The sequence below is a fragment of the Oreochromis aureus genome, linkage group 2 (genome assembly GCF_013358895.1).
Source record: "Oreochromis aureus strain Israel breed Guangdong linkage group 2, ZZ_aureus, whole genome shotgun sequence".
Classification (NCBI taxonomy): Eukaryota; Metazoa; Chordata; class Actinopteri; order Cichliformes; family Cichlidae; genus Oreochromis; species Oreochromis aureus.
The window spans coordinates 17,050,491-17,067,295 of NC_052943.1; the positions used below are offsets into that span (position 1 = coordinate 17,050,491).

General features: G+C 39.4%; 1 protein-coding gene across 6 annotated transcripts in view; it reads right to left on the bottom strand.

The window, feature by feature from the left end:
- The window catches only part of drp2 (dystrophin related protein 2), a 175,556-nt gene that overhangs the window by 5,938 nt on the left and 152,813 nt on the right, over nt 1–16,805 (bottom strand). For 4 of the 6 annotated variants that reach the window (XM_039619933.1, XM_039619920.1, XM_039619925.1 and 1 more), the window contains 8 exons: nt 14,779–14,945; nt 13,199–13,310; nt 12,219–12,355; nt 10,948–11,013; nt 4,748–4,813; nt 3,898–3,930; nt 2,754–2,900; nt 463–715 (listed from right to left, as the gene is read on the bottom strand). In XM_039619933.1, the coding sequence (XP_039475867.1) occupies nt 463–715; nt 2,754–2,900; nt 3,898–3,930; nt 4,748–4,813; nt 10,948–11,013; nt 12,219–12,355; nt 13,199–13,310; nt 14,779–14,945 (981 nt within the window). The remainder of the gene's footprint in view (nt 1–462; nt 716–2,753; nt 2,901–3,897; nt 3,931–4,747; nt 4,814–10,947; nt 11,014–12,218; nt 12,356–13,198; nt 13,311–14,778; nt 14,946–16,805) is intronic. The other 2 variants (XM_039619943.1, XM_031736395.2) reach the window with 1 other exon arrangement.

Consider the following 16,805-nt stretch of genomic DNA (forward strand, 5'->3'; position numbering starts at 1 on the left):
AACTCTAACACTGATGGCTTTTCAGATGTTTTAGCCTACTTCAGTCTGTTAGACAGATTCTATTTAAGCGATTTTGTGATTCAACAGGTCTGTCAGTAATGAGACCTGGGTGTGGCTAGTTAAAATATATGCAGCTTTCCAAAAAATGTGGTTAATCACAATTAATTCATGATTTAATGAGGGAGGGCAATTCATTTTTCACATGGGGCCAGGTAGGTTTGAGTAGCTTTTTTTTCTCAATTAATTCATTTTGCATTTACTCAGATTATCTTTGTCTAATATAATTTTTTTTAATGATCTGAATCTACAGTTTTTGCCTCTAACACCTAGTTGGTAGATTTGGAAGTACACATAAAAACACACCCTCAAGCTTGTACTTAAGTATTGCCTTTAAATAAATAAAATCCATTGTAGGCACTGTTCATTTCATTTCCAGGTCTCTCTCAGAGGTGTACCGCTGACCTGTAGCAGTAGCTCCCTGAGCCGGCGCAGCTGGGACTCGAGCTGTTTGTTGTGGTCCTCCAGGATCTGCATGCGGGTCTCCAGGCGAGTCTTGTGTTGCCGGAGGACCCGTGCTTCAGCCAAGAGCTCCTCGTCCTGCTGCCCTCCCGCTGTAGGTGAACCGAGACCTCCTTCTCCAGCCTCAGTCAGCATGGGAACTGATGCCGCCTCTTCGTGTTTCCACTTAAGCCGCCTGTACTCGCTCTGCAGCACCCTGAGGACCAACAGATGGAGGAGAACAGTCAAGGCAACTTGTTGGTGCAGCAAGCAAAACATATTCGCACAACTTAGAGAATTATACTGACACAAACAGAAATGCATAAACGCATTATAACCTGACATTTTGTATTTATGAGACAAATAATTTGAATGATTTACTAAATACCAACACATTAAACAATCAGTACAGCAGGATCCTAATGTATTATTGATGACTAACCACATGGAGTGCAATCTTCATTCTGAATAGAAGCCTTTCATATCACATATTTGTATGGTGCTGTGAATATTCAGTTGCTTTGTGTGGTGATTCGCTATTAAAACTGTTTATAGACTTGTGATGCATTGTTAATTGATTTGGCTGCTGGAAAATGATGGTCACAACATACTGGTCTATTTAATTGCAGAATTATCTGTAACTATCTCTTTGGAAAAGAAAATGTAAAAAATAAATAAATAAAATAAAAACAAAAGACAGAAAGTCAGGGTAGCTGTAGCTGTTCTAATGAATGGTGGATGGTCAGAGGTTGAGCAGCTCGCATTGGCATTCATATACCCAGATAAGGTATATGAAACATATTTCATATTTCACAGGCTATGGTGTTTAAACGTAAATGTAATTTTGTATTTTTTTTTTCAAAAACTGATTCACAGTCATTTAATGTAATTCATGTTTTCATACATATTATATCTTTTTGTTAAAAAGGATGTTTTTTCCCCACTATCGCCAGTGGGAAGTGCTTGGGTTTTTCTGTTTTCTTTGTATTCTTGTAGAGTCTTTAATTCACAAAATATAGCATCCTGAAGTAACCGTTGTTGTGTTTTGGCACTATATAAATAACATAGAACTGAACTGAACTGAATTGAATTGAATTGATCATTTAAGAGATGGTTCTTGACTATAGGTGGTTGTACCACTACATTAAAAATCATAACATTTCAGGTAAATTCTATATTATAATAGATAAAAGCACATGTCCATTTCTTTATAAAGCTAGAAAAAGGGTTTTTTATGGCTTAAAGAGACCCAAAATAAGTTCTTAATTTGTTTTTGTTTTTTTGCTAATTTATTGATCTGTTATAAGCATCAGAAAACCACTGAACAGCCTATAAAATAAGCTAAAGCAGCCACTTTCGTCATTAATAAGTACAACAGAGCACACTATAACAAGAGACACACTTTGTAGAAAAACTGAACTAGGTCAAGGTTTCAGACACCCAAAGGGCACGAGTATGTGTGTAGCTGCGTTTTGCTGTGTGTCTAGAAAGGTCACAACCAAACTGAGGACAAGGGAAATGTATTCATATGAGTCATTCAACTAAAGGATGCCTCTGGTAACCAATTAAGTGGAAAGGAAAAGTGAATTTGCTTCATTTATGGAAAATATCTGCCCCTGTAGTAACTAAAATCTAATTCAAAAGCATTAACATCTTGTGTTTTAGATATGTTTTACACTTAAAGCCAAACAATTCATAATAGACTCTTTGTTTTCCTTGTGCAGGACAAACTGAAGGATGACATATGAGTGGTTCCATGTTACCAATATGCGGTTTTACAAGCTTAATGCTCAGGTATGCACACAGAAAATGCTGCTTTCTTTTCGTTTTCTTCAGGCAGTTCAAAGGATTTAGAGTATGAATGTGTTTATTCTCTGCAGGAGGTTTGCAAATGACAGCAGACATACCGAATCGAGTGTAATACCTCCAGATAAACATACAAACATACTTGTGTAAAATGCTTCTGGAGAGCTTTACTTATAAACATTGCACGTTAAGCCAAACTTTAAGGTCTCTGCAGCAAACATTATTTTTTATCTCAGCCTCGATCATATCTAAAAGCAAATCAGATCAAACACCATTTCAAATGTTTAAAAAAATAATGAAAATATTACGTATTTGGATGTGATGCAACTGGTGTTGAAATATGTCTAAAAGAGTCTAAAAGGATTCTGGAGGATTTATTGTGCTTGAAAACACATGAATTATGAAGAATGACGATAAAGTTCTAACAGCTTTATTTCCTGGCTACAGACCTGTTCTCGTTCTCCAGGCGGGCCAGGGTGCATTGGAGCTGCTCCTTATCCTGGTGCTCCAAATGTGCCAGCAGCATGTGCTGTCCACAGGGTGAGTCATGGTCCAGGGCTGGGCTGGAGTGACGCAGGAGGTACTGATCTTCATCCCTGAGTCCCCCACACAGGAGACAGCACACTGAGCCACCAGCACACAGCCACCAGCAGCACAAAGCAGAACCAAGAGCATGGGAGAGCAGACAGGCCAAAGCAAGACAAGCAAGACAGGAAGGCATAACAGGACGAGACACAATGAAACCAGACAGGATACAGCGGCTTGGAGCAGTGTGCCAGGTTCCCAGTCCAAACATTAAATGTTCTGCAATAAAACTTGCTCACCAGACCATTTAACACCTACTCACATTTATTAAAAATGGAAGGTGCATCTTAAGCTGCACAATATATTGCTCAGATATTAATGTCCAATAACTTTTTATTGACACTGGAACAAAAACGTAATGTTCAAATCTATGATAACATACCTAGGGCTATTAAACGATAAATGGATATGTGAATGTCTGGCAATTATTTTAATGGAAAGATAGTTGTTGTCAGTTTATGTTGCAATAATGCTATTGCCCAGGCAAACCACTTTGTACAGCCAAAGTTAAATGAGAGGTATTCGTATCAAGAAAAGACATGACGCCCCTGAGCTGAGTTACTCTGATACTCTGATACTTAACCTTCAGTTGCATTGATGAGACAATGTGGGTCTAAATGACCCAACTCATATGTGCTTGGGCTTAGCTGACTTGCATGCCTGTTACCTGACTGCGATTAATATATACAGGTGCCGTGCATGCAGGAACGGTGGTTCAGGACAGTAAACAGTCGGATGCCAAGCAAACACCAGCTGGAAGCACAGATAGCACAGCAGCACGTACAGAGCCGTGCAGCAGGAAAAAAGTAAAAAAAAAAACAGTGAAGCATTGACAGACAGAAGGACGGGTGTGCAGAATAAGAACAAGAATATACAAGGGCACAAAAGCTGGAACCAACACAGCTGCACATAAGGGGAAGAAGTGAAATGCCATGCATACAAACACTCTCAGGCACAGAATAATCCAGAGACGGAGTATAGATGCAAAAACTATATGCATGTATATACATTTGTGTGACACAGCTCCATCCAAGCAACACACTAGATGCATGCACATAGCAACAAAGACAATGAGCGCAGGTTTGATAAGCAGAAATATCAGTACTGAAAAGTTTTTGGCTTCCAAGTCTTTTACTTCTCTCTGAGTTTAAAACAAGCTCTTAATGTATCATCAGTCACATCACTCTCTCAGAGCAGACTAACACAAAACACATGTGGAAAGGTACAATAAGCACACTTCACACTGCACTCACACACATTACACAGACCTCTAAAGTGTGTATGTGGCAAAGCTACAACCTTAACTTTAAAGCAGAACCATCTCAGAGAAGGAGGAAATGGCTGACAGCCCACAGCGATGTCAACAAAATAAGACATGGACACACAGAAAATCATGATCTCAAACAACCCTAACCACTCTCTCCATGTGGCACTTTCTCAGCTTTCCACAATGAGGACTGGCTGCCTCATTCACATCAAACATCCTTATTCCTCTCACTGCTGTAACCTCGCCACTGCCAGCCACTCAGCCAGCTTCTGCAGGCACACACACATACGCTTTGTGTATCTACACACAGCCACAGACCTTAATCGCAGCGGGCATGTGGATGATGAATGGACAGTGTGTGCACACTGCTTGCTGTGGGTCATTTTCATTATGTGGCTGACTATTTATGCGATTACCCAATCTTACCCAAAGAGCTGAACATACATGTACAAGTCTGTGCACACAAATAAACGCAGAAACAGTCGAAGCATCGCGAGGAAAGAGTGTACACACAAAACACACACATAATCCCTGTGAAAGGCTGTGCTTGTAATGACAGGGTTTGTAGAGTGGGGGTGGTGGCATACTCACAGGCTTTCATCAGGAGACAGACTATCCGTGAAGAATGAACAATTCTGGCTCTCCATTTCTGCCAATCTGTATGTATACAAACACACATACACACACACACACACACACACACACACACACACACACACACACACACACACACACACACACACAGGATGTCAAACATACACGCAGTTGACACATGTACACAAACACCCAAAAGAGAAATATTGAGTGAGATCAGTAAATTTAATAAAAAAGGAAAAGCAACACATTATTTTTATTGCCACACATACTGAAAAAATATGTTTCACCAAACACAAGCTTTAAACAAATAATCACAACTTATTTTAAGCTGTGTGTATAAGACCTCTAGCCTGGTGTCGTTAACTACAAATGGATAGTAAGGTGTGTAGGCGCATTTGACTAACAAGACTGCAGAGTGGCAAAAATTCGACTTCCAGTAGAGTAAAAGCTATAAAAATATCCACAAGGAGAATGCATAAAACTTTATTGTACATTGTCTACCCGCATACAGGCAATAAAAAAAGCCTTTTAGAAATGTGCTACTGTCCAGCACCACAGACAGCATCTGTGGTGTGTGTGGGGCCACAGTGTGTCAGGTGCTGTGTGGTTTTTCAGGACCAAGGACAGCGCTTCCCTTCTGCATTATATCCTGCTGACTGTCAGCTACACTGTACATGCTGCTCTGTAAGCTGTTTTACTATAACACCAAATAAAATGTGCTGCGGCAGGGCAAAAAAAGAAAAAAAAAATCAGGTTTCTTATTTTTAATGGAATACATAAGAAAATTGGGTTCTACAGAAATCACAGTAAGATGGACAAGGCAGGGGCAAGGCAGGGGCAGGTAGACTCAACAGGTAGGTGAGTGTACCTACTTTGCAATTAACAGCCTAACATGTCTTTGAGTACTGCAAGATTCTGTACAGCAATTTTTTTTGCAAAAAGAAAGAGCAGGACTGTGCATGACAGGTTGCTGCCATCGCTATATGTCACTGATTGAAATCAATAAAAGATAATGGTTAACATGCATTCTGCTTATAAAATTAATAATACCAAAAACATCATTGATAGATAGAATGTTTACTGTAAGCTCAGTGTGATACTATTTAATATACACCTATAGTACTGCATAGAAAAGTTTATAAAAGTGAATTTTTGCCTTCCATAACATGTTTAGAACAATCATATTTTTTTATTGGTTAATTAATGTTCCATATTGTCCACATCACCACCTATTAGTTCAATGCAGAAACAGCATAAGAAATTAAGTAGCTCAAAAAATGAACAAAAAATGTGTCTATAGGTGCTTTGTGCCCGATCTTTATCACGTCTTTTCCAAGCAGCACGCACTTTAAAGTACAACTGTATCCACTCTTTCCCACACATTATAAAAATATGTAGGAAGATGTCATATAAATAAGATGCATGTATGAGCTGGCTGCATGAAAGTGGAAACACCAGAAAGTCCATTCATCACAACCAGCTGCAGTCCGCCGAATATCAGAGGGTAATGACTTATAATAGCGATCCATGATTAAAGGGTGGGTTGAAATCGGCGGTCAAACAACAAAGTTGTTATTTGCACTGCAAGCATCGCTGCAGCTTTAACCTCTTTAGCTTTGTCCTTCAAGTCAGGATATTAATCATCACGAAGAAGCAGCCCACTGATGCAAATGTGCTACTAGTCTGGTGCCTGCCCACATAAATACACACAGATTTGCCACATTAAAATAGTCTTCTTCACACACCGACACGCTATGTGCTGAGTCATCATTGTGTGTGGTCAGGTGAAGGAGTGAGGGATGGTAGAAGTGGGGGTGAATGATGTAGAGGTTGCCAGGTGCATCCACATAACATTCCATTTCTCTCCAGTTTTCTATGAGACCATAATACTGAGAAATGCAGGATTTATCCATGCCCTGTTACAGGAGGCCCAGCCTGTGAACCCGACCGCTCGTAATTCAGTCTGCAACACAATTCATCACAAAACCTCCGCAGACCTCAAGCTTCAGTCAGAAACAACAGCAAAGGAGACAAGAAAGAGCAAAAAGAAATAGGAGACAGTATTGTTCAAGTTTCTTGTGCTTACGTGTCTGTTTAGCCTCATGAATTCATGTAAATAATAAGAAATAAGAAATGTGAGCAAAGGGCCAAGGGCTGGAGAAGAGGGATACAACGGTTTAGAAAAATCTTATCTTACTTTCTTTTTTTTAATGTAACAAGTTTTTTTTTTATTAAAGACCCCACTGCTTTCATCACAACAGTGGTGATGATGAAAGGAATAAAGTCCTCACATCAATGTTAACAGATTTAAACAGTTTAATAACTACTCAAAACCAGAAATAATCCTTAGAGAAAGCGACAGACCTCATGTCTGTTGCACAGTATGTAAAAACGTGTTACAACCAGAGGGGAACTGAATGGCAATCCACGCCTCCACACACTCATACACAAGATGTACACCAATATAGCAATCTTAATCTTATATTAACATTCATATTCTTATATTACTGTTCATATTGTTCATTGTACTTTCCAGTGCTATGAAATTGCATGAAATTGAATTGAGAGTGAGAGAGGAAGTGCGAGAGGAGGAAGCAGATGCACTGTGTTTTTTACTGACTTTTCTAACCTGAAACTTCAAGTACTCTTTTCCTCTGAGATGACTGTAGACTATGTGGCATGGATTGGGTTATTATCATTTTGCTTATTTTCAGAATTTTGTTTATTTTTAAACAGGGACAGTGTGCATCGCTGCAATTGTGGTAGCGTTAGCCATGGGCAAATCTTCATCTGTAGTCCCTGGCCATACGAAGTGAAGTGAAATACACTCACATGCACACACACACAGAGAAACAATATGCCATCATAAAGGAAAAATATTGGACAAACTGAACTGACAGATATGATATCCAAAAGTTTTGATAACTGCTTCACTCTCGATTATAAAAGCGATTAAAACTACAAATTCAAAGAACTCAAATAAGAACAATTTCCCCCTTTTATCTTACATTAACTGACAGGTAGAAAGGCAGCAAAAGTAAGTAAGTACAAAAAGGTAAGGAAGAATGAAATAAAGATCTCCTCTTGCTGCCAGAGTACAAATAAAATACTCACCACCACCACAATAAAGAGTGTCTACTCCTATTATGATGGTGCTCAGATGATGCTGGAACATACGAGTGGGCTTACACAGTTCTCCTTTTTGTGAATAAATGTGCGACTGCCTATTCTCATTTAGAGCCATTTGCAATTCTTTATAATTCATTGCATTCTCATTTGCCCATTCATTCATGCACAGTCCCAAACATAACAGAAGATTGCAATGAATGCAGTGGCCTGAGCATTGAAACCACTGGCGTTGCTCGTCTTGCTGAAGACATCTGTGTACGTGCATGGCATGAATTACCATGTATATCACTCACTGGTATATCACTCCCAATACACCTGCCTTATATATTATTTATTTAAACCTATATTAACAAACAGGTAGAAAAAAAGGAGAAGGAAGGGAGCTATCTTGCTGCTAATGTATGAATAAAATAGTCACCATCGCCATACTAAGTTCTGTCTACTTGTTTTATGATAGTTCTCAGTGGGAACATATGAGTCAGCTCACTGCTGTCTCTTTTCTTCTGTCTAACTGTAGTACCATCGATTTAGAAGCATTTATCATCCCTTATAATTCATTCATCATTTTTCCTTTTGCCCATTCACTCATGCACAGACAAAAACATAACAGGAGACCTTTAAAACAGTTTGGGGTTCATTTTTCTAGCTCAGATCCCATCAATACATGTGGATGGAAAAAGCTGGAAGATCAAATCACCAACCCCACATTAGCATGTAATTCACCAGAGCTAACAAAGGGCTCGAGATGGCAAGTTGGGCGAAAACACCTCTCGGACTTGAACTCAGTAAAACTAAATTGTACAAAGCTATACAGCAATCAGTTTTTTAGTGCTTACCAATAAATTTAAGGCATTGGTCTACACTTAAAACGTTCATGTTACAACATTGAAAAACAACTGGTGTGTAATATTAAGTGGTTGATAAGTAAATGATAACACCATAACAGCTTGACCCATTTGTGTGGATATAGAGTTAGACATATAAACATCTGTGTAAAGAATTGTATTCACTGTTTAACACATTTAGGAATAATTTGTAGAAAGGTTTTTGTTTTACTATTGCAAATGAACAAATTGATGCTAGTAAAGAGTGTTGCACATGTGTTGAAAGTGTTATGCAGCTTTTAGTGCCTCTGTGCTCAAACCAAGCACCACAATGGGGATGAAAGGTGATTTAAGTGACTTTGAACGTGGTATGGTTGTTGATGCCAGATAGGCTGGTCTAAGTGTTTCAGAAACTGCTGATATACTTGGATTTTCCCCACGCAACCATCTCTAGGGTTTAAAGAGAATGGTCTGAAAGTGAGAAAAATATCCAGTGAGTGGCAGCTCTCTGGGCAAAAATGCCTTGTTGATATTAGAGGTCAGAGGAGAATGAATAGACCTCTTTGAGCTGTTATAATGACAACAATAACTCTAAAGAACTGCTTGTTACAACCAAGGTATGCAGACAAGCATCTCTGAATGCACAACATGCTGAATATTGAAGCAGAAAAACATACTAGGTGTTATCTTAGTACTGCTGCTGACCATGTTCATGACAATGAGTTCACTGTACTCAAATGACCTTCACAGCCACCAGATCTCAGTCATAGATCATCTTTAGGTGGTAGAGCTGGTGATGTGCAGAAACGTGTGATCCTATCATGTCAATATGGATCAAAATCTCTGAAGAATGTTTCCTCGCTGAATATTTGCCACAAAATGATTAAGTAAGTATGGAGACAATGTGTGTTGTGTACTAGTGAACCACATTATAGTGTCTCGAAGTGATGAGACACCATTTATTCATTTGAAAGATAACTCGTTTAACTATTTTGGGACTCCATTGCTGCAAAATGGTCAAAAGTGAGAGACCCAAACTCATTATTTTATATGCAGTAAACAGATATCAGAAACATATATAGTTTACAGACATGCAAAATTATTATGATACAATGAAATCAGTGTTTGCTTCCAAGAAAATTTTTCCAACTGTGCACATTTTTCTAAAATATTCTCAGGAGATTGAAAATTTGCAAATAAATGTGTCTTACTTTTACCAAATTAGATTGAGGTACATGACCACTTCTCCCACTTTCTGTATTTGTTGTTTATTTCTGTGATAGTGGCAGCTACAATTACAGAATGAAACTACTTGAGATCAGCATGACGGAACAGCTTTTTCAGAAAATTGTAGCATGACTGAAAACAAATTATTGAATCCAAGATGACAAAATAGAAAATATGTTAAAGAATAAGAGAAAAGGGGTTAGATACCTATAAAAAGCAGCAAAATAAACGCTTGGGTGGGAGACAAAAGAAGAGAGAGATCGCAGATAACAAAAGGAAAAAAAGGGCAAAGAAGATATAGGAGGAGGGAAAAGGGAAGAGATAAAGGGGGTAAAGAGGACAATTGTGCTTGCTTTCTCTTTGGTGCATATTCCCTATGTTTTGGCAGTGTGTGAAGCAGTTGTGTGTAAGAGCCTAGGGGAAACAATACACAGTGGCACACTTACCAAAACACACGCACATATACACGCACACACACACGTGCACGCACACTCCAGGCTCCGTGGATGTGTGTCCAGCTCTGCACTGTGGGCAGAGCTGCCAGGAGTGTGGGAGTCCAGTGGTGTGCCCTGTTTATATGCTGTCAAACAGACACTAAGCCACACCGACAGCTCCCAGGTGACCAATGGGCTCACTGCCCCAGTAAGTGACAAGCTGCTAGGCACGCTGAGCCCTGCTGACCTCTACACACACATACACACACACATGCACACAATGGTCACAAACATCACTGTGTTTGTGTGGCGCATAAGAGCGAAGGAAACCGCTGGGTAATACAGCCTCTATCCTAGCTGGAGTACAGTGCACAACGCAGACAAATCAATACCTCAATTAGAGTGTGACTAAAGGGTGAGAGAACAGAAAGGGGAGGGGAGAAGAAGAGGGAAAAGTGGGGTGGAGTGAATGTATGTAAGGGGGTGGGCGGGAAGGGGGTGGTTGATTTGGAGAATGGAAAACGGCAGGAGACTCTGTAGTAATGATTTGATAGATAGCACAGTGCAGAAAGCCACATACCTGCTGGCATAATGTTCAATCCTGCTGTGTGTGTCTGCATGGGGCAGCTTGGGCGAGGAGCACGGTCTGGGAACAAAAGGCGCCAGCGTCAATACTTCACAGATGCAATTTTTAACACTTTCAAAACATGAACGTGTGGCTGCAGAAAAGCAAAACTGAAACATTAGCGTACTAAAACTACTACTGCAACAATCCAAAGAGATTTCAAGAAAACTTTATTTAGGGAAGCACAAAGGGATTCTGACGGAGGTCAGGTGATTTTACAGAAAGAATGTGTGATGGTTTTAAAACCCATCATCTCTGGCTTGTGAGTGGGTTGCATAAGTAATGAGTTGATCAGAAGACTAGGAGCGAGGACATCTGTATAGTAAGCCCTTTTTAACAAAATGGCTTTATGCACTAAGAATCTTGAGTATGTGAAGGCACAGCATAATGTTGATCATAATGCTGCCCTAAATTGAAGGGTACAGAAAAAAGCCCCTCCTGACACGTAATGAAAGAAGCTGCATTTATTCGTTGAATACATTTCATCACTAAATATGAAAGTCAAGCATTGTTTCCAATTATTTTTCCATTTTGTGCCCTAGGCAAATTTATGGATTAGTATTTTTTCATGTATTATAATTATATGCTGCTGCAAAATGACACTGCCGAGATGTAATCTACAACCAAAAGCACTTTATCATATGACTGAGATCTTAGCTGGAAAAAGGCAATTTAATGGTCTTCACTGACTTGTCTTTGTCTGACGAGGGCAGGCTTAATGTCGCAAGGTCAGGACCATACCTTTTTAATAAGCTCCTATTATAACCATATACTGAATCTTTAGCTCTAGCTCATTGTTAGCTGGCAGAACAGAGATTCCTTTATCCTTATTTTTTGGACATTTATAAAATAGTCATAAAAGATGACCATAAAAATGGGCCAAAACCTGGACCCATAATTGTGTAAATCATCCTGGGTACATCATAGCCTGAAGCAATGCTTCACGATGATCTAATGGATGCTAGTCTCATTGCCTGTTTCCCACTTTAAATGAGACTCAGTCATGTGAACAGTGCTTCCGAGCCAGAATGAGATCACAGGACTAACATTATTTTAATCCTGAACACAGAGCTTTCTCTTTAACCCATCTGAGTGAGTCAGCATGATAATTAGCCTGCAACAGCAGGAGTATGTATGGGTGTAACAGTGAGTCAGTGAGGGACAGATGACAGGAGAGAGATGAGAGAGATGACTGTGTTCTGTGCGTGTTTATGTGCAGGACTCACGTCTCTGAGGTATCAGCTTCCAGCACTGACTGCACTGGCAGGTAACCTCTCTGTGGGTGCTTCGTGAAGTACTGCTTTGATCTGAACTTGTTCTTCAGAGTCTTGGCAAAGTCCCTCATCTTTTCTCCTGAGGTTGTCTGTAGTGTGATTTAGGTGCACATGGGGTAAGTGGGTAAAGTTGAGGTGATGGGTGGGAGACAATTTACACAACTTTAGTTTTCTTGGAAATGTTGCGTTCTCCAACATTACCTCATTTAAAATTTATCCAGTCTGCCTTGAAGCCGGTTTGTTTTGACTTTAGCAACTTTTTTCCACCCTGTGCTTTTTCATTCAGTTTCTACTGCTGTTCTCTGCCGATCCTTTATATTTTGTCTAAACTCTTGCCTCTTTTTTCCCCCTCTCTGATTCTCTTTCCTACTCTCTCAATCAGTGTAGAAATCTATGGGCGCCTGCCTGCCTAGCTGGTGGAAAAAAAACTGCAGCTAGCAAACATAAAATATTGTCCACTGAGAAAAGAAAACATTGTACGGATGGCCCTTTGCCATATTTTGCAGCTTGGAATTGATTAAAGATTTAATCTGACACCATCTCAGTACACTCCAGCACTCCAGCAACAGTGCAACAGCTACTCCTTTAGAATGAACTCGGCTTTGGACACTGTACATGCACTCGTTTAAGACTTTGGTCTTATTGGAGTTTTGTGCTCCAAATACCACTTTATGTGCACCATTCAAGCCAAAAGGATATTGCTGTTGAGTAGTACTCAGTCTCTGCATACTAAAGATAACTATAAGGATATGTAACAGTATTATAGATGATAGAGTCCATACAGTGGAAAGGTGCCTAATCCATGTCTGGCAGCAGAAATCAGGAGAGAGGAGTAATTTTTTTTCCTTTTCATTGGAGTACAGCTGGGCTCTATCCATCACTAGGGACATGAATTTGTATTCTGTAAGAGCACTAGCTAATGTTTGTCTTACTGGTGTATAGTACTCCATGATAGGGTAGTGCAGCTTCTTTCCCTTGGTTGTGCGCCCGGTTAGAAAACATGTCTGGCAGATGTCCACATTGAACTGCTTCAGACTGCGATACCTGTCAAGATCAATATAAAAGAGAGCCTCAACTGATGTTTGCAAGAGAACCAGACAGAGTAGAGTGGCTCAGTGTGTGTAGTTGTGTTATCCTGCTGTTGGGACATAAATCTGTTTACACAGTCACGCTGAGACCTTTTGGGGGGTTTTTCTTCAAAGTGACAAAAAAAAACAGAGTGCAGAGAAAATAATGGTTTGTGTGTCTAATCTTATCTAAATAAGATGAATGATGCATTAAAATTGCTTTCAGTTTTGTGCTTTGTGTATGAATGTGAAATAGTAAGTGCTATTATTACATATAGACGTGCACATACATCAGTTATATTCTTCACAACATTTGATGAAAATAAACAATATTAAAGCGCAGAGAGACTTCAAACGACATCCTGCATTATATTAATTTTTTGGGCCAGTTTTGTTCAGAAACCTTCAAGCATGATGTTAATACTATAGTATGTGCAATGAAGTGTGCACCTTTTCCTCACTATCACTCATTCATTATTATTATAAACTGTATTTTCCGGCATTTCCATCAAGCCATTTTCTGATTCTATATTATATGTAATGAAACCCCCCAGAAAATACCAGTTGGCATCTTTAAAATGTATTAATTTTCTTCTCTTTTTATGTTTATAACCATTCACATTGGTTCTATTGTCATACCTCTAATTGTTAACAAGCTGTAAGCACAGCTTAAAAACATCTCTTTTTTTTTGCATTCATGCGTGTCAGTTTTGTTTGTTTGTTTTCATGGACTTATAATTCTGTAATACACTCAAGTTTAGAATTTGTAGGTAATAAAGTGCAAAAAGATCCTATGGTGATTATTTTAGATATATCAGAGGCACTGACCACATGCAGGCTCACAACAAACAAAGCAGAGTTCAGTTTCCCAATCAGTTTATTTACCTAAACATATAGTTTGGTGTTAAAGTTTTTGGTGTCAGTGGTGCATGGTTGTTGCACAGGTTGTTGGGCAAGGATGCTAGAACCAACATATCCTATCAAATCAGGAACATCATGGAGAAGCGGAAGCTGCACAGACAAAGACTGAAAGAGCACTTGGATACTCCCACTTCTCAGGTGCAGCCACTTCTCTGACAACCCACCCAGGCTGTTGCTGGAAGTAAACAGCGAGAAGCAGGAAGCGTAGACGGTGGGCCGTCACACAGTTTACTGCTTATATCCTTGTGGGCAGCTGAAAAACAGCTCTGTCTAAATAATGTATATGGTGGTCGATATGATACGCTCTAGCAGAACCAGGTTCATTCCTGAGTCTTTGGTTGATGTTTTCTACTTATTATTTGGATTGTTGGTCGAGTATTTGTCTCATAGAATACACTGTATATTTCTCATTGCTATGCTGCAAATGACTGATTGATTGTGATTTCATTTTAATTAGCCCATATCACTTCAGATCCATATTTATCATTTTATGCAGTACATCTTTGCACATAACACTTGCCTACCTGAAGCCCTTTATGGGACATTGTTTGCAGACGTAGCATTTGGCCTGGTGCTTTGTTGACTCTGCAGCAGCCACTCGCTGGAGCACAGGCAGCCAAACCATGGACTGCGGCTCAAGGCTCATCCACTCCAGGAAGTGAGACACCTCAATAGCAGGTTTCCCTGGGGCCTGAAAAGGGAAGATTAGGAGAGGAAAGAAGTACAGAAGACTGTAAACAATCCAAATATAGCAGCAGCAGCAGGTGAGATATGTAAAGTAATTAAAGAAGAAAGTGCGTTTCCTTTGCTAACCTACTCGCACAAGGAGTATTGTTTTGCTGAAAATAAGAACTCAAAGAGAATAGAAAAGATAAGAGCGGGACAAAGAGCATGAAAGAAAAGGTAAACTGCATTGAGATATCTTTTGCTTTTATGCAACAACCTAAACAGTTATAGAGCCACACTAAAAGAGACATAAATTTAGTTTCTGTGTACACTGTATGCATGTTTGTGGGTCCTCTGTCTCTCCAGCAGATAGCTTGTTGGGAATTCCAGAAAGTGGGATAAAAAGGAAGTCAACCTAATAAAAGAATGACTCGCCAAGCGCTTAAAATCCATGATGTGCTAAATTCTCATTAAGTCTGCATCAGAGATGCATTAAGAGGTTGATTTCCCTGGGGCTCCCTCCACTGCTCAGGCAGGGTAACATAATAAATGTGTGTGTGTATGCGCACTGATCACACAGACTGTGAGGTGTACAGAGGTGTAGAGTCTCCAGGGGATGAAGGAGCTTCTCTCTGTTAGTAGCCAGCTTTGCTCCATGTGGGAGGTCAAATAGCAGCCCCTTGCATACCGAACACCTGGAACTGGCGCTGACTATGCTGCGCATGCTGCTGCATCACAAAGAGGCACACAGCAGATGGGATGTTTTAAATATCACCAGGGAAAATAGAGTGATAAACATCCAGTTATCCACGAGAACGCCTCACAATGTGGCAATTAAACAACATGGACTTCTACAATACATCACTTTTGGCAGGATATGAAAATCGTTACTGAAAGAGTTATTCCCATAAACTTTACACATAAAGTAACACCTTCAGCAAACACTTCTATTGTGTCGAAGCCTGTGTTTATATATGAAAAGTGATGCCCCACAAAGTGATCTACCTCACTTTCAAAGTCAAGTGGTAAACAGACAAATGGGTCACCCCCAAATTCACATTAAATTCATATTTTAGCTACAACTAAATGCCCTGGCATGGAGCAAGTGGAGAAAGGAATTGATTTTAATCAGCCGTAGTTGATACAGCAAGCATGGGCCAGAATAGAGCGTGTATAATTAGAACCTGCTTTGAAAATGAGGGAATTAAAAGGCCATCATTCAGGAAAAAAACAAAAACTGTCCTTTTCCTAATAACTCAGTAATTACCTGAGGTACCAAATTGAATGTCATGCCTTAAAGCTCCTGAAACCTACACCACATATGCAAATTCAGACAAATTTAGAACATGTAATAGACACACAGCATCTTCTCGTTACTTGATATGCTAATCACATCACGTATTGTCTAACCCTGACCCTGTAATAATGTGTTTGGTGTAGTTTCTGGCTTTTTTAGGCACAGCAGAATAATGTGTTTACTTACTATAGATGTGCACTGAGAATCTTTTGTCTTTGTAGGAATTAAAAATGCGCTGATGTCAGTAAAACACAACTTTGCAAATCTGGCAGCTTCTGATGTGAGTCGTGACACTGTTTTATTTTTATATGTGGGTTTTTATGGAAATCATCCACTAGCAAATGTTTAATTTTGGCATTCATTTCTCTCTATTTGTAATGCTGCCTTGGTGTAGACAAATTCAATTCTGAATAATTAGATGTCTTTAATTATTTTCCTGGAGGTTAATAAGTGGTTTTAGAAAAATAATTGCATTACAATTAAGTTTTCAAGGTGTCTTTCAAATTCCTCATGGTAGCAATTAAGGTATTGCTTCAAAAATTGAAACTAGCACTTATGTTACAGTGCGTGAATATGTTGAGGTATGAA